Below are 23,381 nucleotides of genomic sequence, written 5' to 3'. Positions count from 1 at the left end.
GCTTCTGTTTGAGGGCTTTGGCTGCTCACTGATGAATCCAGACCATTTAGATTGGAAAATTGTCCAAGCCTCCCTCCCATGTTCCCTCCTTCCGTGGATTGTCACCACTGGCCATTGTCTGGGTCACAATCTCCATAGGTGACCCTTGCATCTCCCTCTGATCTACAATTGGCCCACGCGCACAGATTGTAATAGAACTACGGCAAATCACAATGTTGGGTTACCACCGCTGAAGCTAATCGGGACTGGAGTTGTCCCACCAGCAGGCTTGAGGCCGCTCCCACTGGGGCTGTGGGAGTGTGAGCGGCTCCCCAGCGCACTAACCTGGCTCTGCTTTACCGGGTGGGGGGTGCCCACCTCCTCAAGCTGCCCTTGAGCGCCACCTACTGGCCCCTTCAGGGTACACGAAATGGCACCAAGCCCTGGCAGGCTCAAGCGTCCCTCAGACCCTGAGCTTGCGCCCCAGACAAACCCTTCCCTGGTTCCGTATACTCGGGCTCTTATCCCCGAGGTCTCACTACGAGACAGGCCGCCTTAGAGTGTTCAGCTAATCTGCCAGTTGCCTCCCTAATTGGCCCTCCCCTCCTGGGCCCGAGCCCAGCTGAGAGTATGGGGCACTGACAGTTCCCTAAATGGCGCCTTGCACCAGCGCTGTCCTGGAGTCGTTCCAGCGACAACCCTTGGGGGACTGCCCCTATGAGCTCTCAACAACCCAGGCTGCTTCCCTAGGCTGATCAGCTCCAAAACTCCTGGTAACTGATCCCTACAAGCCTCTTTCTCTGACTGCCAGCCGCCTTGGCCTGCTCTGGTGGAACCACCAATGTCTGATCGCCAGCTGCCTACTCCCTCCACCAACGGTCCAAACCCACACACGTGGTCTGGGGTTAACACACTGCAGACACACTCCACTCACTCTAATCCGTTGGGATTTACTGTTCAGTGTAACGCAACCATAAAAGGGTAATTTAAATAGTAGAAGGAGAGGGAAACCTTATCACGGCTTAATTAATTATTAACCTGAGGGTCCTGCTGCGGTTGTCAGTACTGTTAGGTTATTAGTCTTTATTATTTCAGGACTTTAGAATCATAGAATATCAGGGTTGGAAGGGACCTCAGGAGATATCTAGTCCAACCCCCTGCTCAACGCAGGACCAAACCCAACTAAATCATCCCAGCCAGGGCTTTGTCAAGCCTGACGTTCAAAACCTCTAAGGAAGGAGATTCCACCACCTCCCTAGGGAACCCATTCCAGTTCTTCACCACTCTACTAGTGAAAAAGTTTTTCCTAATGTCCAACCTAAACCTCCCCCTCTGCAACTTGAGACCATTGCTCCTTGTTCTGTCATCTGCCACCACTGAGAACAGTCTAGATCTAAAGCTGCCACCACCCAATAATGTACGTGCATTGGGACACAGTCCTTCCCAAAATCGGAGAAATAAACCATTCCCCTCCTTCCCCCCTCCCTTTCCTAGGAGAGATACTGAATCCAACTACAGAGGGATTTATTAAAGAATAAAAGAAAGTAACTTGTCTCTGTAATCTTCTTTCTCAGTAAAAGAAATAAAAGGCAAACAGAAATAAAAAATTTCAATGTTCAGCAAACACAAAATTGCAAATGTAGAAATCAAATTATAAGACTAATTTCTAATTAATACTCACTATTGGATAGTAGGAACTACTCCAGGAGAACTTGGAGACATGTCTGGCCTCTCTTAGATCCAAAGTACACAAAGAACACAGACAAAGGCTTCCCTCCACAGAGATTTGAAATTATCTTGTCCCTGATTGGTCCTCTGGTCAGGTGTTCCTCAGGTACTGCATGTTAACCCTTTACAGGTAAAAGAGATCTTAACCCTTAACTATCTGTTTATGACAAGATCCATCCTCTTTGGAACCCCCTTTCAGGTAGTTGAAAGCAGCTATCAAATCCCCCCTCATTCTTCTCTTCTGCAGACTAAACAATCTCAGTTCCCTCAGCCTCTCCTCATAAGTCATGTGCTCCAGCCCCCTAATCATTTTTGTTGCCCTCCGCTGGACTCTCTCCAATTTATCCACATCCTCCTTGTAGTGGGGGGCCCAAAACTGGACACAGTCTCCAGATGAGGCCTCACCAGTGCTGAGTAGAGGGGAATGATTGTCACGGAGTGTGGGGGAGTCAGGCCCTGCCCCCCTCTTCCTGGGACCCACAGCGACTCTCAGCCAGCCAGTAAAACAGAAGGTTTATTGGACAACAGGAGCACGCCAGAGCCAGGACCAGCTCCCTCCCCAGGCCTAGCTCATCTTACAGTCTGCATCCCCACATAGACAGTCCCTACTCCACCACAATGATCACGTCCCTCGATCTGCTGGAAATGCCCCTACTTATACAGCCCAAAATGCCATTAGCCTTCTTGGCAACAAGGGCACACTGTTGACTCATATTCAGCTTTTCGTCCACTGTAACCCCTAGGTCCTTTTCTGCAGAACTGCTGCCCAGCCATTCGGTCCCTAGTCTGTAGCAGTGCAATTATATTATAGAGAGAGACCCTCTAAAAACATTAAAATGTATTACTAGCATGTGAAACCTTACTACATTGAAACCAAACTACATTGAACTACAATTTTCTTCACACAAAGGGACGTGAAATGTTTACTTACTTTTCAATAGGAATTTTAACAGTTTACCCCCTTGTTTGACGTCTGTGACATTGGATGCGTTTGTTTGCACTTTGGTTTTGTGCACTGAATTTCTGCACTCAGTAAAGTTTTAGTTTTTGAGAATTAAAGTGTCTGTATTAGTTCACAACAGATATTACTGAATGCACAGTCACCAACCAAACAGTACAGCAAGCACCACAGAATTCATAGCATCGTGAAAACACCCAGCCATCTTTATAAACGTTACAGCAAGCACCACACAATTCACAGGCAAAGCCCCAGACCAGCAGTCTTTATAATTTGCAGGACTCCAGAATAAAGACCAGCAGAGAAAACCAAATACTACAAAATTTTAATTACACAAGACAGACTTTGTCTCAAGACAGAACACTATTACAACCGTCAAAGCTTCCCTCAAACGCATAGCTCCACATTGAAATCCTGTAATAGCCCTGGCCGCTAGCTGCTCAAATTTCTCAAATAGCCACTCCACCCTGTGGGCAGCTTTTCCCCCAGTGCCTCACCGATATTCTGCAGGACACAATAGGCAGCTCTAACCATTGGGATATTTTCTCACTGAGATCCAATCTTGTGAGTAAACACCACTAGCGCCTCTACAACCTACCAGAAGCACATTCCACTGGCATTCTGCACCTGCTGAGCTGGTAGATGAATCGTTCCTTGGTGCAGGTGAGGTGGCCAGTGTGCGGCTTCATGAACCAGGGGAGCAAGGGGCAGGCTGGGTCCCCCAGAATTGCTATTGGCTTTTCAATATCACCAGTGGTAATTTGCTGGTCAGGAGAGAATGACCCTGCTTGCAGCTTTCTAAACAGTCTGTATCCTTGAAGATGCGAGCGTCAGGCACCTTCCCTGACCAGCCCACACTGGTATCAGTGAAGCAGCCGCGGTGATTCACCACCGCTCGCATAACACAGAGAAGCAGCCCTTTCTGCTGCTCTGCAGCAAGCCGGGCTGGTGACGAACTCGGGATGTGTGTCCTGCCTATCGCTCCACCTCAGTTCAGGAACCCCATGGCTGCAGATCCATCCGCTATGTCCTGCACGTTGCTGCGAGTCACAGTCCTGGGTAGGAGGCCAAGATTAGCAGCCCTGACCGCTGGCATGACAACGGTGCCCACTGTGGATTGGCCACTCCAGAATGATGTGCCACTGATCTGAACAGCACCTGGGCCGTGAGACGCAAGGACCTACCCTCACCCTCCCTGGTGTGTCACTTTCCTTCCCCACCTGACTCCTCCTCTTTCCTCCCTCTCCTGTCACTGGTCTCCTAAGAGTCTGGCTGAGCCGCCAAGCTGATGCCATTGTTAGTAGCGCTGCGTGGAGCGCTCGGCCAGCGAGGCAGCCAGAGGCCAAGCCGCCAACAGCCCAGCGCTGGGCCGAGATCGCCAGGCCTTGGAGAGGCCGATCAGGCTGTGCTGGGCCTGTGTCTCTCCGGCAGCGAGGCTGCATGCGACAGCCGCACGGCCCTTTGCTCTCCCCTTGCAGGTGCCTCTTGTTTTGTGTTAGACACAACAGGGTCGGACTTTAACAGCAGCAGCAGCCAGCCCCTCTCAGCTCACTTCTCTCCGCAGCAGGGCAGTTCCTAACCCACTGTCACGCGCTGCCCCCCAAAGGCCAAGGGTACGAAGGGCACTGAACCACACCGCAGACTTCACAGCGCAAAGGCCACGCCCAGTCCCGTGGGCCCAGCCCCCCAATCCAGCCCGTGCCCCGCCCCACAGGCCCAGCCCCCCAGTCCAGGCTGTGCCCCGCCCCACAGGCCCAGCCCCCCAGTCCAGGCCCCACCCCGCCCCACAGGCCCAGCCCCCCAGTTCAGACCGTGCCCCGCCCCACAGGCCCAGCCCCCCAGTCCAGCCCACGCCCTGTCCCGCGGTCCCAGCACCCCAGTCCAGGCCCCTCCCCGCCCCCCCGGCCCAGCACCCCAGTCCAGGCTGTGCCCCGCCCCACAGGCCCAGCCCCCCAGTCCAGCCCGCGCCCTGTCCCGCGGTCCCAGCACCCCAGTCCAGGCCCCACCCCGCCCCACAGGCCCAGCACCCCAGTCCAGGCTGTGCCCTGTCCCGCGGTCCCAGCCCCCAGTCCAGCCCGCGCCCTGTCCCACGGTCCCAGCACCCCAGTCCAGGCCCCACCCCGCCCCACAGGCCCAGCCCCAGTCCAGGCCCCACCCCACCCCACAGGCCCAGCCCCCCAGTCCAGCCCGCGCCCTGTCCCGCGGTCCCAGCACCCCAGTCCAGCCCGCGCCCTGTCCCACGGTCCCAGCCCCCCAGTCCAGGCCCCACCCCGCCCCACAGGCCCAGCCCCCCAGTTCAGGCCCCGCCCCACCCCCCACGCCCCGCGCCCACACCCAGCTTCCCACTTTCCCTTGTGCCAGGCAGGCCTGCGTGCAATTAGTCAACCCTGCAAACCCTGTTGGCCAAGATGCTGCACAACTGCCTCCCCCCCCCCGCCAAGAGAGGCTGGGGGGTTCCAGGCAGGGGCAGGGAGATCTGCAGGGAATCGGGGCTAGAGGGCCCTGCCCCTCCGCAGGGCAAGGGGAGCCGCCTGGGGGAAGGGCTGTCTCCAGGGGGGCCAGATGTCTGCAGCACATGCTGGGTGCCAGCCCCCAGGAGGGATGGAGGCTGGGAGCACCGCAGCAGCCACTGCCCCGCTGCCAAGCCGCCGCAGCCACGCTGTGGTGCTGGGTGGCTAACGATCTGCACAGCAGGGCAGGCAGCTGCCAGGAGTGGCCGTGAGCCCCATCAGAGTGGGGCTTCTGAGCCTTGGATGGCAGCTGCCTGCCCCTGCTCTGCCCCAGGCAATGCTTCTGCCCCCGGTGTGGCTGCACCTCCCCACTGCCCCAGGCTCCTGCCCATGGCGAGGCTCAGCCCTAGGAACTACCCCCGCTGCAGCCCCCTCTCTGAGCCCAGGGATGGAGGCAGGACTCCAAGCCGGGGGAAGGGGTGAGGGGCTCCCAGGCCGTAAGGGGAACAGATTCCAGACTGGGCTGGCCGGCCTCGCAGCGGGAGGGCTAACGCTGCCCCGTGGCTGGGAGCTGAGGCCAGACAAATTCAGCCTGGACATAAAGTGACGGTGACCGTGAGAGCAGGGTCCCTTTGAGCCTCTTGTGTGAGGTCACACCGAAGGGGTCGGGGGTGGGTGGGTCTCTGCCGAGAGCTGCGAACCGGCCGGTCGTCGTGCTCATTGTGAGATGTGGGAGTCTGTGCCCAGCAGGCTGCTCTGTGCCACGCCTGTCGGAGCGAAACCCACGGTCTGGGAGGGGGGGCAGACAGCTGACCCCCAACATGAGAACGGGGGGCGTCCCGCCACTGCCTGGGCCTCCAGCACTGCCAGAGCGAACGAACGAACCCCAGGAAAGTCACTGGCTGGCCCTGGGTCGCACTGTGCGAGTGGGGGGACTCTGGCAGCGGGGGGATCTCATGAAAAGTGGATCCCGGTTCCTTGGAGCAGGCAGGTGCTGCAAGGAGCAAGCAGCGGGTGAGAACCGCCTTGGTAGGACAGGAGCCCGTTCACACCGGCCTGGTCTGTTCTCTTACCCCGAACCTGGTGTTTCCAGATCCTCCCACTTGCTTCGGTGTCACTCTACCTGGTAAAGAAACGAGCCGGGTGCCCAGGAGAGCTGGACAGGGGAGACCGGTGACCCCGAGGCAGCGGATCTGTGCACGGCTGGTGTGACAAACGAGTGTGCAAAGCGCTAGCCTGGAGGGAGTGAGCAGAGCCCCCAGACCCGGAGAGCAGAGCGTCTGTGCTGCCTGCCGCTGGCACCTGGGCAGCGTTTCCCTGGTGGGCACGGCCCTGAGCAGGTGGCAGCGACCCGGTGCCCCGAGATGTGTCAGCCCCCTCCGGGCCCACGCCCCCCGCCGAGCCTGCAGGGCCAGTGCAGGGCGGCAGGCAGGATTTAGGGCTAATAGCCACGGGGCCTTTGATGCCAGCCCCGGTGTGCCCCCCCCCCGCCAGCCCCAGCCCCCCGGGCAGCGCCGAGGCCCTGACCCCTCCCCCGGGAAACCCCCCTCTGCCCTGGGGTGGCGGCTGCTGCTCCCCGCGGGCTCCCCGTGCCCCGGCCCGCCCCGGGGTTCAGCGGCGCCCGTCACCGAGGCATCGGGGCGGGGGAGCCCCGGGCGGGGCGGACCCGGAAGCCGCGGCAGGTGCGGGGCCCGGCCGGCATGGAGGCGGCGGCCCCGGCCCGGTACCAGGCCCGGTACCAGCGGCTGCGGGACAGCGACAGCGACGGGGAGGAGGCGGTGGAGCTGCGGACCGGACCGGGCCGGTGAGTGCGGGGCGGACCGGAGCGGAGCGGACTGGAGCGGAGACCGGCCCCGCCCGCAGGTCCCGGCAGGTGCCGCCTGCTCCCCCCAGCCCCGCCCCCTGCACCCACGGGGCCCTGCAGTCCCGGGGCTCCCCCCGGCCCCACACGTGCCAGCCGCAGTGGGGGCTGCGCCCTGCCTGGCCCTACGGCCGCCCCACACCGGGCCGGGCCCCTGCCGGGGGGCCGCGCTGGCTGGGCAGAGATCGGCTCCCGAGCGTTAAGGGGGGGCTGCTGCCGCCCCCTCGCCCAGCCCCCCCGTGCCCCACTCCCAGCCCCTGGCTCGCCCCCACGCCCAGCCCATCCCCTGCTCCCCACACTCAGCCCATCTCCTTGCCCCCGCCCGGCCCATCCCCTGCCCCCACGCCCAGCCCCTGGCTCCCCCTGCCCCACGCCAAGCCCCTGGCTCGCCCCCCCCCAGTCCATCCCCTCTGCCCCTCACGCCCAGCCCCTGGCTTGCCCCCCCCACGCCCAGCCCATCCCCTCAGCCCATCTCCAGCTGGCCCATCCCCACCTCCCACCCCTAGCCCCTGGCTCGCCCCTGCCCCCACGCCCAGCCCCTGGCTTGCCCCCTGCCCCGACGCCCAGCCCTGGCTCGCCCCCGCCCAGCACCTGGCTCGCCCCCCCAGCCCCCCACACCCAGCCCCTGGCTTGCCCACGTTGCCCCCAGGGGCTGATAGTCTCCTTGGACCCCCACAGGGCCGGGGCTCCCCTCCAGCACAGGGACTTTCGGCCCAGGTGAGCCGCTGGCGTGTGGATCGTCAGGCCCGGCTGGAGCCCAGGAGCTGCCCTGGGACTGGGGGCCCTGGGAGACGCAGCCTGGCTCCGTGGAGCCAGCCGGGTATTTAATCAAACATTAACCCCCGCTCGGGGGCCCCTCAGCCAGCAGGGGAAGGGGCCGCGCCCCGACTGCTGGGGGCCAATAGGCCAGCGCCCCCTGCCCAGGGATGGGCGCCGTTCCACCGGGATGGCGACACAGACCCGGCCGGGTGGGGAGAGGTCAGTGCCGGGGGCTGGCCCGGCGACACGGACACCCAGACTGCAGCTCGGGGGCCCACGGCTCCCAGCCGGCCTGGCCTGGGCAGAGCCTGCCTGAAACCCCGTCCCTCGGCCAGCGCTGGCTCTGCCCGCCATCGCCCCTGGCCCCTGGGCTGTGCCGAGTCAGGGCCCGGACCCCGCGATGGAACCGAACCGCTTGGGCCCAGAGCCGGGCCCAGGGGCACCCCACTGCAGGGCCTGTGGGCACTGCGAGCGGCAGCGCTGGGGATGAGCCTGGCTGGCTGGTGGCTGCCCAGCGTACGCGGGGGGGGAGCTAGGCGGGGCTGGCAGTCGCCCTGCAGGGGAGTGACGGGAACGGCCCAGCCTCCCTCTGCCTGCTGGTGCTGGGGGGCCTGGCCCGTGTGCCAGGCTGGAGGACGGTGTGACGCTTCTCGGGGCACCCCGGTCACCTTGTTACCCCTGCCGGCAGCGGGAGGGGGTTGTGCCAGTTCCCTGCCAGCCCTCCAGCCCTCTCGCTGGGCTGCACCAGCCCTGCCTTTGCCCTGCAGGCTGCCCACACATCCACCCAGCCCCCGAGGCCCTGCAGTGCACCTGTGGGATCCAGCCCCGATCACTGGATCCCCAGAAATCCCACCCCCCAGACCCTTCTGGGGTGTTGGAGCAGTGGGCAGTGGAGCAATACGCTGCAGCACGGGCAGCCGGGCAGGGTGACAGCACCGGGACATGTGCTTCCCCGGTGACTCGCTCTCACTCCCAGACCATAAGGACATAAGTCTCAACTAAGTTCCCTTAGCCCTGCAGTCGCGCCCGCGGCGGGCACGTCTCCCGGGGCCTGAGCGTTGCGACGTCACCTCGCCTGCTGCCCTTCGGGACAGGCACCATGGCAGCGGGGCGGGAGCTGCAGCGAGGGAGCCCGATCTGGGGCCGGAGAGCTTGTAAAGAGCAGCGAGCGCTGTGCCAGTGGCACCGATGGGCCCGTGGCCCTGCCGCAAGCTACGTGGCTTTGCCCGAGGCTGGGCACTGCTGGGGTGGGAGCAGGCAGGCAGCCCATGGGAGCTGCAGCGGGAAGGGCCCCGTGTCTGCCCCAGCGAGGTGCTGGCTGTGCTGCTGGGAGCGCTCAGCCCGGCGGCAGGGAAGGGGAGCGTGTGACACACAGCACCCCGGGCCCCATTAGGGTCAGGCCCTTGGCCTCAGGGGAGGGGGATGGGGACACTGGCTCAGCTGGCCCCTCCCCAGGCCTGGGTTCTGGGCGGGTGGCTCAGCCCAGCTCCCCCCTCCCCAGATTGCACCAGGCGTGAGGCACCTGTGTGGGTGCAGATCGAGTGGCCAACCCCTGCCCCACCCCTTGCCTCTTCCTCCCTGCACCCCTGCACCGGGAGCCCCCTCCCACAGCCCCTCCGAGCTCTGCAAGCCCCTGGCCTTGGCTGCTGCTCAGCTCCTGGCCGCTGGTGAAATTGGCTGTAATCCTATTACGGGAGCTGAATGGGCCTCACTAATCCTGTTAGGCAGCAGCAGATCTCCCGGCTTCCTCCCAGCCCTCCTGGGGCAGGGGGACAGGCTGGCGAGTGGAGCTGGCTCCCAGCCCTGGGCTCCCCCCACAGCTCTGCTGGGGCCCCTCCATCCTGACCCCCAGCCCTGCTCCCCCAGCCCTGGGCTCCCCCCACAGCTCTGTGGTGCCCCTCTGTCCTGACCCCCACCCACGCTATCCCAGCCCTGGGCTCCCCCCACAGCTCTGCTGGGGCCCCTCCATCCTGACCCCCAGCCCTGGGCTCCCCCCCACCGCTCTGTGGTGCCCCTCTGTCCTGACGCCCCCCAGCCCGGGGCTCCCCCCACAGCTCGGCTGGTGCCCCTCCGTCCTGACGCCCCCCAGCCCTGGGCTCCCCCCACAGCTCTGTGGTGCCCCTCCGTCCTGACCCCCCCCAGCCCTGGGCTCCCCCCACAGCTCTGCTGGTGCCCCTCTGTCCTGACCCCCCTCCCGCTCCCACAGCCTTGCACCACCAGCTCTACTGATGCCCCTGCGTCCTGACCCACCCCCGGTTGTTCACCCCTGGACTCCTGCCCGTGCACCCATAGTTCTGTGGCTGCCTCCGTCCCGCTCTCCAGCGCCCCCCGCAGTCTGCCGGGAGCCTCCCTCCCGGGCGCGACCCGGAGCACAGGCTCACAGCCGTCTGGCTGCCGCGGGGGCTGATCGCTCTGTTCTCTCTGCAGATCCCCGCTGCAGGCGCTGCTTCACCAGCACCACCGGGAGACCTGCGCCCGCATCTCCTCGGCCCTGGTGCTGCTGGCGCTGGCGCTGGCCTTGGCCTTTTACCAGCTGACCTCCGGGGGCTCCTCGCGGCTGGGCGGCGCCCAGGCTCACAGGCAGGATGGTGGCGCTGGGCAGATGGGGGCGCAGGAGCAGCCTGGGGACGTCCCACCTGCGGCTCACATGCATGCACGGGGCGTTTACCATCATGCCACCCTCATCACCAGCTCCAGTGAGCATCGGGTGCAGGCCCCACCCCAGCCCGAGCCCCCAGAGGGCACCGCTTCCTCCTGCCGTGTTCCCCTCGGGAACACGGCAGGAGCACGGCACGGCACGGCAGGAGCACGGCAGGAGAACCTGGCTACCCCTCGGGTTGCTGTGATGGGCTCCCCGGGGTACAACCTGGAACTGGGGTACTGCTGTCTCACCAAACCTGGGCTCCCTCTCGCACTGGGATGCTGTGACAAGCTGCAGACCCCTCCAGGTCCTGCACTCACACAGCTACTTACAGACAGGGACACTCCCAGCTGAGTTGCATGAATACTTTCACCAGCCACTCATGAACCAACAAGAGAGAGACTCCAGCCAGTTCCCCCGAGCCCCCCCCCAGCGTAGGAGCCCAGAGCTGTACCGTCCTGCCCGGGTCAGAAGCCTGACCAGTGTAAGTTATTACCCAGTCTGCCCTCCCTCAGTGTGGAGAGGACAACGCACCAGCCCCTGTTCCTGAGCAGATTTCCCTTTGCACTTCAGACAACACACTGTCTGAGGTAAAAAATAGAAAACAGATTTACTACTTACAGCAAGAGAGATTGTAAGTGATTATTAGTAACAGCGAACAGATCAGAGTTGGTTACCTAAGAAATAAAACAACAGCGCATGAGTTCTATACACGAGACAGGATTTGACTCCAGCAGTGTCTGCCCCTGATGGCACAGGCACTTCCTAGATCCTCCATGCACAGGTCGGAAATGCTCCTTTCCAGCCGGGCCCCCTCTCACCTCCAAGGCTTTTCCCTCCAGCCTTGTTTCCAGGTGTTGAGTGGGGGGCGGGGAGAGTGAGGCCAAGTGATGACGTCACTTCCCCCTTTTATAGCTTCTCCCATGTGGAGGGAACGTCCTTGTCCCAAACAGAAGCCCCCAGCACAGTTTGTGGCAAGATACAGGCACAAGATGGAGTCCAGCGTCACATGATCTGGCCTCCTGTCCTCACATGCTTCCGTGAGTCACAGCAGCCATTATCCACGTCCACAGGAAGGCCCCACAAGCTTCTTCTATTGTGTTTCTTAATGGCCCATCCCCTCGAATGGTTCATCCACAAGGTGCTGGCCAGGCTGGGTGTGAACCACGGGGTGGGTGTTCCCCCGGAGCAAACACCTCTGAAATATTGGCACATCGTCAATATTCATAACTTTAGATAGAAAAATGAGGCATGCGCAGAACCAGGCTAATCATATTCAGCAAACCCGAACGTCTCCATTGATCCCTGCGTGACATAGTCCGTGTAGAACCTGCCGTCGTCCTATCGCCCTGGGAACTGTGGGTGCCAGGGTGTAGCTTTGGGTACCAAATGTCACAGCCGCGCCCTGTACTCCTGGCTGGGCTGCCGAGGGGCATGAGGGGCCGGGGGGCAGGGCCAGGGGCCCACGCTGCCCCCTGCAGGGGGGTGCGGGGAGTGCAGGGCTGGGGGCGGCACAAGCTCTGCCGTGCCAGACTGGCCCCACAGTGCCCCTGATGCCCGGGCCTGTCGGTGCCTTGCAGAGACCTGCTCCCGCCTGGGGAAGGACCTGCTGGTGGCCGGAGGGAACGTGGTGGATGCTGGGATTGCCGCTGCGCTCTGCCTGGGGCTGGTCCACCCGCATGCCGCGGGGCTGGGTGAGTGCGGGGCCAGGGCGAAGGGGTGCAGCTGCCCCCAAGCCTGTGCAACTAGGGTCACTGCTCCCTGCATGGGGAGCTGTCAGCCCCCAGGCCCCCCTCACCCACCATAGCCAGAGCTGCAGGATGGGGGGGGGGGGGGCTGGGCAAGCTCTTAGAGAGGGACCCTGACTGGGTGTGTGGGGGTGCTGTGGGGGGGTCTGGGGGGTGCTGGTGGGGGTGCAGTGGAGGGCATCTCAGGGTGCTGGCGGGGGTGCAGTGGGGTCTCAGGGGTGCTGGTGGGAGGTGCAGTGTGGGGGCTCAGAGGGTGCTGGCGGGGGATGCAGTGAGCGGGTATCTGGAGGCACTGATGGGGTACCGTGGGGGGGAGCTCAGGGGTGCTGGCAGGAGGTGCAGTGGGGGGTGTCTCACAGGTGCTGGCGGGGGTGCAGTGGGGGTATTTCGGAGGCATGGATGAGGTGCTGGCAGGGGGTACAGTGGGGGCGTGTCGGGGTGCTGGCAGGGGGGTATCAGAGGCGCGGATGGGGGATGCAGTGGGGGGTGTCTCGGGGTGCAGTTGGGGTGTCGTGGGGTGCTGGCAGTGGGGTACAGTAGGGGGTATCCTGGAGGCGCTGACGCGGTCTGTCTCTTGAAGGTGGTGTGTTCTCAGCCCTGCTGCACAACGCCTCGTCGGGCCGCACCGTGGCGCTGAATGCCGTCCCGCACCGTGGCTTCTCCCGGCGCTACGGGCTCCCCGTGGCCCTGCCAGGCCTGCACCTGCTGCACCGGCACTTCGGCCGCCTGGCCTGGCCGCGCCTGCTGGAGGGGCCGGCGGTGCTGGCGCAGCGAGGCGTCCGCGTGGACCGGGAGCTGGCTGCAGCCCTGCAGGAGAGCGCGGGCGCGGTGAAGGCCTCAGGCCTCTGCAGCCTCTTCTGTGACGGAGCCGGGGAGCTGAAGGGCCAGGGCGCGCTGGTCACCCAGCCCCGGCTGGCGGCCCTGCTCCGGGCGGTGGCATCGGGGGACGAGGCCCTGCCCCGGGCCCTGGCCCCAGACCTGCCCCCTGCCGAGCGGGAGCCCTTCCTGCAGGCCATGGGGGACTTGGGGCTGGAGCTGCAGAGCCCCCTGGCTATGCAGCTGGGTGACACCTGGCTGCATGGAGCCCCGGCCCCCGCCGCCGGCAGCCTGCTGGCCAGCGTCCTCGAGGAGGTGCGGGCAGCCGAGCCCAGGGCCGCGCCTGAGCCCTGCCTGAGGGCCCTGAGCGCGGCCTGGCGTGGCTACTCCCGGGCGCTTGGGGGGGCCGTGGCTGGGGCCCCCTCGCCCGTGGGCAGCCACCTGGCAGTGGCAGACAGCCAGGGGAACGTGCTGCTGCTCTCGGCCTCTCTCAACAGCTCCTTTGGCTCCAGGTTCCTGGCGCCCGCCTCGGGCATCGTGCTGAGTGACCTGACAGCGCCCGCGGGCCCTGGCCTGCTCTCCTGGGCCTGCCCCGTGGTGCTGAGCCGGGGGGAGGAGGGGACAGTGGTGGGGCTGGGGGCCACAGGGGGCAGTGCGGCCCCCCTGGCCCTGGCCCAGGCCATTATAAACCAGGTGTACCTGGGGCAGCCCCTGCAGGAGGCGCTGGAGAGCCCATGGCTGCAGCTCAGGGGCGGGAGGGATGGGGCCTCCCAGGGCTGTGGGCCGGGCACCCTGTCAAATCTGTCCAGTGGCGAGTGGGCGGGGGGGGCCCCGCAGGCGGGCCCCTGGGTGCTGCAGGTGGCATCACAGGGTGAGCACGCACGTGCCTTCGCCGCCCCGGCCGCGTGCTGCCATCACGAGGGGTATTAGCCCCAGAGGCCCTGCCCAGAGCTCGGGGCTCACGGCGCTGGTGTGCCCGGTGCACCGTGGGCCCCAAGCTGGCTCTGCCAACATAGTGCCGGGGGCACAGGGTGAGTGGCTGGTTCTGGCAGCCCCGGTTGGACTCCGCCCGCCCAGGGGCCGGTGCCGCACTCCTGGCAGGCCCTTTCCCCGCCCCTTGCCGGCGTGGCAGGGCTATGCAGGGCCCCCTGTGACGGGGGGTCGGGCTGCTGCCCTGCCCATCAGGCCAGGTTTGGGGCTGGTTCCTCCCTGCTCTCCACTCTGCCTGGCACCTCTCTGGGGCAGGCACCACTGCCCCCCACCCCCTCAGATCCCTGCCAGACACCCCAGGGTCCTGGCGTGACGGGAGCTGCAGCTCTGGTGGTGGGCACGACCCTGGCACTGGCTGTACCCGCAGCCCCATGTGCACACGGGGGTTCGGCTGAGGGGAGCCTGGCTGGGGGTCCCAGGAGGCTGACGGTGCACCGGCCCCGCCAGGACGGTGCCCAAGGCCTGGGTGGGGCAGCAGGGCTCGGGCTGGCGAGAGGGGCTGCGGATGGGGAGAAGTGGCGGGCGCTCCCCCCGGCCCTGGCGAGATGGGTTGGCTGGGCACAGGCTCGGGGCGGGGGGCTTGTGGGCTCTCTCCGGTGTGTCTGTGAAGAGAAATAAACCCAGTGGGAGCCGAGCTGCCTGGTGTGTCGCTCGGGGCGCGTCGGCCCCCAGCTCAGGGGCCTGGTGATCCAGCCAGGGAGAGGGGGGTGGGAGCCCCTGGGGTGAATCCCCCACCCCACCAGCAGCTCTCAGCCCGGGAGAGCCTGGGGCGTCTCGGGGTCCTTGGCCAGGGGGTTAATGTGAGGACACAAGGGAAGGGACCCCCGGTTGCCTGGGCACCCGCCCCCAAGCTGCAGTAACCCAACCCCCCCCCCCCCGGCTGGGGCGGTGCCCGCTGCTCTGGGATCTAGACCTGCCCGTCTCAGGGGCCAAGGGGTGGCCCAGTGCTTACGGGGAGTGGGGAGGGAGCCCGGACACCTGGGTTCCATTCCCACCAACTCTCAGGGGCCTTCCCTCCGCCTCAGTCTCCCCCGTGTGATGTTGCCAAGGGGGCACCGGGGGGCAGGGCTGCACGGAGGCTCTTGGGCCAGGCCCTGCCGTGCTGTGGGGGTCGGTGCCTAGGGGGCACCGGCGGGCAGGGCTGCACAGAGGCTCTTGGGCCAGGCCCTGCTCTGCTGTGGGGGTCGGTGCCAAGGGGGCACCGGGGGGCAGGGCTGCACGGAGGCTCTTGGGCCAGGCCCTGCTCTGCTGTGGGGGTCGGTGCCAAGGGGGCACCGGGGGGCAGGGCTGCACAGAGGCTCTTGGGCCAGGCCCTGCCGTGCCGTGGGGGTCGGTGCCAAGGGGGCACCGGGGGGCAGGGCTGCACAGAGGCTCTTGGGCCAGGCCCTGCCGTGCTGTGGGGGTCGGTGCTGACGGGTGGGGTGGCTGCCCCGGCTGCTCCTGCCCGGGCGCACGGCCGTCCCCGGGGGGCTGGGCAAGGGGTGGTACCGGGGCTGTGACGGAGGCTGGGGGCCCCTCCCCACCAGTCTCTGGGCCCGCGGAGGGTGGTGGCAGCCAGCCAGTGGGCTGTGGCTGAGCGTGAAAAGCCCTGCGCTGGGGGGCAGCCCGGGGGCACCGGGAGCTGAGAGGCAGTGGTGCGAAGCACAGGCCTGTGCCCAGCGCTAGGCCCAGCGCAGACTCCCGCCCACGCGGGTAAACGTGTCTGGGTGCCCGGTCCTGCTTCGGCATCGGCGCCTCGCGCCCGCCTGTGCCCCAGAGCGGGGGAGATGCTGTTTGCCCCCCGGCTCATGCGCAGGAGCGGGCTGGGGGGGGGTGGTGCTAGCCCAGGGGTTAGAGCGGGTGCTGGGGGGAGCCTAAGTTCAACCCCCCGTCTCTGCTGGCGGGGGGGGGGGCTTGGAGTGGGGTCATGGGGCCAGCAGGCGAGAGCGGCTCCTGCTGGGCGGTGCCCGTGGGGGGGGCACTAGACACCTCCCTGCAGCCTGGCCTTGGTGCTTGTCTCTGCCCTGTTGTGCGGGGAGCCCAGATGCCCAGCACAGCTGTGTGCATCACAGCCCGGGCCTGTGATGGGCCAGGTGTTGGGCCGCTCAGCCTCACACAGCACCCACCCTGAGTACGTGACCTTGGGCAAGGGGTCAACCTCCCTGTGCCTCGGTTTCCCTCTGGCACGCCCCCTTGCAGGGCTAAGAGACCCCCTGATCCCATTGAACTTTGGGAGCACCTGCCTGGGGCCGCCTGTGCCTGATACTGACACGACTGGGCCCCACGGGGGCCTGCCCGAGGCCTTTGGCAGCCCAAGGCCATGGGGCAGCAGGTCCCCGGGGCACTGGCCTGCTGCCAGAGCAGGGCGATGGGGTTGCCTGTGGCTCGGTGCCATCCGGAGCCCAGCCTGGCAGGATCATCTGGCTGCTCGGTCGCTGTGTCTGCTGGTCCCGTTGCAGCCCCTGCCCTCGGGCTCCCAGCCCCACACACGCCCAGGGTGCCCCCACACAGCTGGGAGCCAGCTCTCCATGCAGGAGCAGCACGGCCCCCTGCCTCCTGCGCCACGGCCCAGCACGGCCCCTGCCTCCTGCCCTGGCTCAGCCTGGGGCCACGCTGCCTGCGTCTGGATCCAGTTTTCCAGCCTCTCCCCCCTCAGGCCCTGGCAGCGCCCCCAGAGCAGCGGGCACCTCCCAGCATCCTTGGCTGCCCTGCCCGGCGGAATGGCGCTGCACCGACACAGGGGCCCAGGTTCCACGGGGCTGTAATTGCCGTTACACAGCAGAGCCCCCGGCCCAGGAGGCAGGTGCCCTGGCACGGGTGGGGAGCCAGGCTGTGCTGGGCTTGGCGTGTTGCCCCGTGGCAGCCCCATAAGTGCCCCAAGCAGGGGATTTGCAGCCCAGTCACTGTGAGCAGAAGGTTGAGCCAGTCCGTGGGGCAGCAGCAGCAGGCAGAGACCACCCGGGGGTGCCATGGGGCTCAGGCCCACCGGGAGGCTGGTGTCTATGGCTGTGGGTGGGGGATGCCCCTCGGTGTGGGTCCGTCGGGGGGCTGGGCTCTGTCTGTCGCCCCCAGCGTGGTGCCCGCGGAGGCCCGGCGGGCGTGGCGCTGTCAGCTGGCACAGACGCTGCTGATGGAGGCCGTGGCGGGGCCCACCAGCCCCAGCTCCTCCTGCTCGTTGACGCAGAGCTGGTAGCCGCAGCCCTTGTGGCGGGGCAGGGGGGCCAGGCGCCCGGCGGGCTTGGGGCGCGGGGGCAGCAGGAAGCCCACGCTGCCCGCGATCAGCATGTGCCAGATGCTGTGGATGTAGAAGTAGTTCTCCTCCGTCTCCACGCAGGCGTAGAGCAGCACGGCCCCCACCGCGATCAGCGCGCCCGGGCACAGGCAGAAGGCCCAGCGCTGCCACGTGGGCGGGTAGCAGTGACGCCGGCGGATGCTGCGCGCCGTCTGCGGGGCAAGAGACGGGGTGAGACGCCGCAGGGCAGGGACCCGAGGGGCTGGGGGGAGGCGCACCGGCTGGATGGGCGGTGGGACGTGGGGATGCTGCTGGGCGAGGGGATGGGGATGAGTGTGGGGAGGGGCACAGGATGGATGGGGTGGGAAGTGGGGATGCTGCCGGGCAGGACCCGAGGGGATGGGGAGCAGTGGGGAGGGGCACAGGATGGATTGGGGTGGGAAGTGGGGCGGGTGCTGCCGGGCAGGACCTGAGGGGATGGGGAGGAGTGGGGAGGGGCACAGGCTGGATGGGGGAGAAACAGAGGGGAAGCTGCCGGGCAGGACCGGAGGGGATGGGGAGCAGTGTAGGGGAGGGGCACAGGATGGATGGGGGGAGAAGTGGAGGGGAAGCTGCCAGGCAGGACCCGAGGGGATGGGGGAGCAGTGTGGGGGGAGGGGCACAGGATGGATGGGGGGGAGAAGTGGAGGGGAAGCTGCCGGGCAGGACCCGAGGGGATGGGGGGGAGACCCCCCAGGACAGGTGCTGAGCGGGTGCAGCTGGAAGAGTGGAGCTGCAGGAGAAGCTCACAGCAGGGGGAGCCGAGGGGGACAGGGGACATGGGGGGGGCAGCAGCCCCTGTAGCTCCCAGGTGCCCCCCCAGCTCCACCCCATGGGTCTCACCCAGGCGAGGGCCATGATCCCCACGGCGAAGAGGCTGGGCCCGAGGAGGTTCCAGAGCCCGTGGCGGTCCAGCTGCAGGGCCATGGCGAGCAGCATGGCACCCAGCAGGTACAGCACCTGGCGCGGAGAGCAGGCAGCGTTAGCGACATACGAGCCCCCTGGGGCGGGGGCAGGGTGGGACTGAGGGCGAGGGGCCTGGGACACGCAGCCCCAGGCTGGCTGGGCTGGAGCGGCAGAACCAGGTCTGCCCGGCCTGCCAGCGCCCACGGGGCCGAGCCAGGCTGCCAGCACCTGGGGCCTAGGGCCGCGGCTGGGCACAGGGACGAGGGGAAATGGGGGCTGAGGAGAGCAGGGATCGGGGGCCCAGCTCCCACCACCTGGCCTGTGTCCGGGGTTCACCCACCCCCCAGCTGAGCTAAGGCCCGTCTGACGCTGGCTTCCAGGGGCCAGTCCCTGCTGCGTCTCCCCAGGGCTGCAGGAGGCGCCGGCTCCTCCCCGGGAGCGATGCGCCAGCCTGCAGCGGGTGGCATGAGGGTGCCCAGGAGGAGGGCAGGAGTCCGGGGTGGGGGGGCGACAGGGTGCCTGGGGGACAGCAAGGGTCCGGGGAGGCAGAGGTCTCAGGGGGCAGGAGTCCTGGGGGACACACAGGGGTGCCGGGGGGGCAGAGGTCCCGAGGGGGGGCAGGGGTCCCGGGGGCAGAGCCGCCCCCTCTCACCTGCTTGGCGAGGGGCTGGAGCCGCGCCATGGCGATGACGGTGACCCAGACGGACATGAGGGAGCCCAGGAAGTCGCAGAATTGCAGCACGTCGTACTCCATGATGCAGAACACGGCGATGCCCGGCTGGTCGCAGGCGTGATAGAACTGGGGAGAGACGCGGCTCAGCCCCCCACCGCCTCCCCGTGCCCCCACTCAGCCCCCCGGCGGGCAGCCTCCCACCGCCTCCCCCTGCCCCCACTCAGCCCCTGGCGGGCAGCCCCACCGCCTCCCCTGCCCAGCTCCCGGCGGGCAGCCCCCACCTGCCCCTGCCCCACTCAGCCCCCGGCAGCCCCACCGCCTCCCCTGCCCCCACTCAGCCCCTGGCGGGCAGCCCCCACCGCTTCCCCTGCCCAGCTCCCAGCATGCAGCCCCCACCTGCCCCTGCCCAGCCCCCCAGCGTGAAGCCCCCCACCGCCTCCCCCTGCCCCTGCCCAGCCCCTCACTGCCCGTCCCCCGCCCCCGCCCGGCTCTGGGTAAGGCCCATCCCCCGCCGTGCCCGGCTCTGGGTAAGGCCCGTCCCCCGCCCCCGCCCGGCTCGGGGTAGGGCCCGTCCCCCGCCCCCGCCCGGCGCTGGGTAAGGCCCGTCCCCGCCCCGCCCGGCTCTGGGTGGGCCGTCCCCGCCCCGCCCGGCTCTGGGTAAGGCCCGTCCCCCGCCGTGCCCGGCTCTCCCAGCGCAGGAGGCGCCGCGGCCCCGACTCACGGTGGAGAAGAACATGGTGAAGACGTAGACCGAGGCCTCGAGCAGGTAGCGGCTGCGCAGGGCGATGGCCACGGGCGGCACGAACATGAGGTTGCTGAGGCAGAGCAGCAGCGTGGCCAGGAGCTGGAAGCCGTAGGAAAAGGCCTCGGCGCTGTCCGTGCAGCCCCAGCCGTTCCAGCCTGCGGCGAGGGCCCGTCAGCCGGGGCGGGAGGTGGGGGCCGTGCCGCAGGGAGCGGGGCCCAGGCCTGCCTCGGCGGGAGGGGGCTGCCAGGCCGGGGGTCCTGGGGCCACGGGGGTAGCGGGGCCGGGTGCGACGGACACTCCAGCCACACGGCTCAGCCGGGGGGGGGGGGCAAGGAGGGGCCCCGTCCTGGCTTCCAGACGATGGCCCCAGGGGGCTTTGCCAGTAGGAATGTGAGTGGGCACAGGGGGGCGACGTGCTGCCGGGGGCCGATTCTAGACTCTGTGGAGCTGCCCCGGGAGGCTGCCCCCATCCACCCCCCACCTCCCTCACCCGCCCCCACCTCCCTCACCTGCCCTGCCCCCTCACTGCCCTCACCTGCCCCGCCCCCCTCACCTGCCCCCACTGCGCTCACCTGCTTTGCACTCGCAGGCCGCGTACAGGTAGTTGTTGGTGCGCAGCAGCTTGCACTGGCCGTAGGGGCCGCACTCGTCGATGCAGGGGGAGAGGTAGGTCCGTAAATACACCTCCGCTGTCACGTTAGCGCAGGGCTCGAACCTGCCACACACAGCCTGGCGTCAGCGTGGGGGAGGGGACAGGGGCGGTACCGGGGACGCGAGACTTGCCACACGGCAGGTGCCAGGGCTGGGCCATGGGCACCGCGCCAGCACCCAGCACCTGCCGGAGATGCCAAGTCAACGAGTCACCCACCACCAGCCAGCAGGGCCCCGATCCCACGCTGATGCTGCCTGGCTCTGGCACTGACAGACAGACACACGGGGGCAGGGACCTACACTCAGAGGCCTTGTCTTTCCTGGGAGGAGAGGATATCTCCAGCCCTGTGTGACGGTATTAATATGAACTGTGACCGTACAGGATCAGAGGGGAGCCGTGTTAGTCTGTATCTGTAAAAGCAGCAAATAATCCTGTGGCACCTTATAGATTAACAGACGTTTTGCAGCATGAGCTTTCGTGGGTGAATACCCACTTTGTCGGATGCAAGTAGTGGAAATTTCCACAGACAGGTATGAATATGCAGGCCAGAATCAGTCTGGAGATAACGAGGTTAGATCAATCAGGGAGGATGAGGCCCTGTTCTAGCAGTTGAGGTGTGAACACCAAGGGAGGAGAAACTGGTTCTGTAGCTGGCAAGTTATTCACCGTCTTTGTTTAATCCTGAGCTGATGGTGTCAAATTTGCAGATGACCTGAAGCTCAGCAGTTTCTCTTTGGAGTCTGGTCCTGAAGTTTTTTTGCTGCAGGATGGCCACTTTTAAAGCTGCTATTGTGTGGCCAGGGAGGTTGAAGTGTTCTCCTATGGGTTTTTGTATATTGCCATTCCTAATATCTGTTTTGTGTCCATTTATCCTTTTCCGTAGAGACTGTCCAGTTTGGCCGATGTACATAGCAGAGGGGCATTGCTGGCATATGATGGCGTATATTACATTGGTGGACGTGCAGGTGAATGAACCGGTGATGGTGTGGCTGATCTGGTTAGGTCCTGTGATGGTGTCGCTGGTGTAGATATGTGGGCAGAGTTGGCATCGAGATTTGTTGCATGGATTGGTTCCTACGTTAGAGTTACTATGGTGCGGTGTGTGGTTGCTGGCGAGAATATGCTTCAGGTTGGCAGGTTGTCTGTGGGCGAGGACTGGCCTGCCACCCAAGGCCTGTGAAAGTGTGGGATCATTGTCCAGGATGGGTTGTAGATCCCTGATGATGCGTTGGAGGGGTTTTAGCTGAGGACTGTAGGTGATGGCCAGTGGAGTCCTGTTGGGTTTGTCTTGTAGCAGGAGGTTCTGGGTACGCGTCTGGCTCTGTCGATGTGTTTCCTTATTTCCTCGTGCGGATATTGTAGTCTTGAGAATGCTTGGTGGAGATTTTCTAGGTGTTGGTCTCTGTCTGCGGGGTTAGAGCAGATGCGGTTGTACCTCAGTGCTTGGCTGTAGACAATGGATCTTGTGGTGTGCCCGGGGTGGAAGCTGGAGGCATGAAGGTAGGCATAGCGGTTGGTGGGTTTTCGGTATAGGGTGCTGTTAATGTGACCATCACTTATTTGCACCGTGGTGTCTAGGAAGTGGACCTCCCATGTATATTGATGGTGGGATGGAAGCTGTTGAAATCGTGGTGGAATTCTTCCAGAGTCTCCTTCCCATTGGTCCAGATGATGAAGATGTCATCAATGTAGCATAGACAGAGAAGGGGCGTGAGTGGACGAGAGCTGAGGAAGCGTTGTTCCAGGTTGGCCATAAAAATGTTGGCATATTGTGGGGCCATGAGGGTGCCCATAGCGGTGCCACTGGTCTGAGTTATAGATTGTCACCAAATTTGAAATAATTGTGCGTGAGGATAAAGTCACAGAGTGTCGGGGATGTAGCTCTGTGGTAGAGCACATGCTTTGCATGTATGAGGTCCTAAGTTCAATCCCTAGTATCTCCAGGTTTTTTTGGGTGGGGAGGGATAGCTCAGTGGTTTGAACATTGGCCTGCTAAACTCCGGGTTGTGAGTTCAATCCTTGAGGGGGCCACTTAGGGATCTGGGGTAAAAATCTGTCTGGGGATTGGTCCTGTTTGAGCAGGGGGTTGGACTAAATGACCTTCTGAGGTCCCTTCCAACCCTGATCTTCTATGATTCAGCAACAAGTTGTACTGTGGCATTATCAGGGATACTGTTCCTGACAGCTTGTATTCCATCAGCGTGTGGGATGTTTGTGTAGAGAGCCGCTACATCCATGGTGGCTAGGATGGTGTTTTCTGGAAGGTCACCAATGCATTGTAAAAGCAGCAAAGAATCCTGTGACACCTTATAGACTAACAGACATTTTGCAGCATGAGCTTTCGTGGGTGAATGCCCACTTCGTCGGATGCATTGTAGTTTTCTCAGGAAATCAGTGGTGTCATGGAGATAGCTGGGAGTGCTGGTAACATAGGGTCTGAGTAGAGAGTCCACATATCCGGACAGTCCTTCAGTGAGAGTGCCAATGCCCGAGATGATGGGGCATCCAGGGTTTCCAGGTTTGTGGATCTTGGGTAGTAGATAGAATGACCCTGGTCGGGGCTCTAAGGGTATGTTGATTTGTTCCGGTGTTAGTGTAGGGAGTGTCCTGAGTAGATGGTGCAGTTTCTTAGTGTATTCCTCAATGGGATCTGAGGGAAGTGGCCTGTAGAATTTGGTATTGGAGAGTTGTCTGGCGGCCTCCTTTTGGTAGTCAGACCTGTTCATGATGACAACAGCACCTCCTTTATCAGCCTCTTTGATTATAATGTCAGGGTTGTTTCCGAGGCTGTGGATGGCATTGCGTTCTGCACGACTTAGGTTATGAGGCAAGCGATGTTTTTCCAGAATTTCTGCCTGTGCACGTCAGCGGAAGCATTCAATGTATAGGCCCAGACGGTCGTTTCGACTGTGAATGACTTGCCGACTACAAAAGCAGTTCCTCCTCCCTTGGTGTTCACGCCTCAACTGCTAGAAAAGGGCCTTCCTGACTGAACTGACCTCGTTATCTCTGTACTGATGCTGGCCTCCATATTTATACCTGCCTCTGGAAATTTCCATTACATGCATCCGATGAAGTGGGTATTCACCCACGAAAGCTCATGCACCAATACGTCTGTTAGTCTATAAGGTGCCACAAGACTCTTTGCTGCTTGTGAGTGTATAGATCATTGCTCCAACCCAGGTCATACAGTGGCACCAAATCTTGTACAGTGGAGGTCAAGTG

General features: G+C 64.4%; 2 protein-coding genes across 3 annotated transcripts in view; one reads left to right on the top strand and one right to left on the bottom strand.

The window, feature by feature from the left end:
* Nucleotides 1–6,771: 6,771 nt before the first annotated feature.
* Nucleotides 6,772–14,772, top strand: GGT6 (gamma-glutamyltransferase 6). Of its 2 annotated transcripts, none has more exons than XM_039543128.1 (4): nt 6,772–6,919; nt 10,163–10,431; nt 11,957–12,070; nt 12,705–14,772. In XM_039543128.1, exons 1-4 carry the CDS (start codon nt 6,816–6,818, stop codon nt 13,868–13,870), a joined length of 1,653 nt encoding a protein of 550 aa, XP_039399062.1. In that variant the 5' UTR covers nt 6,772–6,815; the 3' UTR covers nt 13,871–14,772. The 2 variants fall into 2 exon arrangements, with proteins under 2 accessions (XP_039399062.1, XP_039399063.1); XM_039543129.1 differs by lacking the exons at nt 6,772–6,919; nt 10,163–10,431 and adding exons at nt 10,440–10,612; nt 11,292–11,416.
* A 2,101-nt stretch (nt 14,773–16,873) lies between these two features.
* Nucleotides 16,874–23,381, bottom strand: part of TMEM8B (transmembrane protein 8B) — a 40,515-nt gene continuing 34,007 nt past the window's right edge. Inside the window, exons 11-15 of the mRNA XM_039544379.1 lie at nt 20,077–20,219; nt 19,481–19,659; nt 18,739–18,885; nt 18,024–18,140; nt 16,874–17,353 (exon numbers count right to left, since the gene is read on the bottom strand). Coding sequence (XP_039400313.1) covers nt 17,018–17,353; nt 18,024–18,140; nt 18,739–18,885; nt 19,481–19,659; nt 20,077–20,219 — 922 coding nt within the window. The 3' untranslated portion in view covers nt 16,874–17,017. The remainder of the gene's footprint in view (nt 17,354–18,023; nt 18,141–18,738; nt 18,886–19,480; nt 19,660–20,076; nt 20,220–23,381) is intronic.

Source organism: Mauremys reevesii, linkage group 6 (assembly GCF_016161935.1).
Source record: "Mauremys reevesii isolate NIE-2019 linkage group 6, ASM1616193v1, whole genome shotgun sequence".
In the NCBI taxonomy this organism is placed as follows: domain Eukaryota; kingdom Metazoa; phylum Chordata; order Testudines; family Geoemydidae; genus Mauremys; species Mauremys reevesii.
The sequence above is the reverse complement of the archived record's forward strand: the minus strand, read 5'-3'. Positions and strand labels throughout refer to the sequence as shown.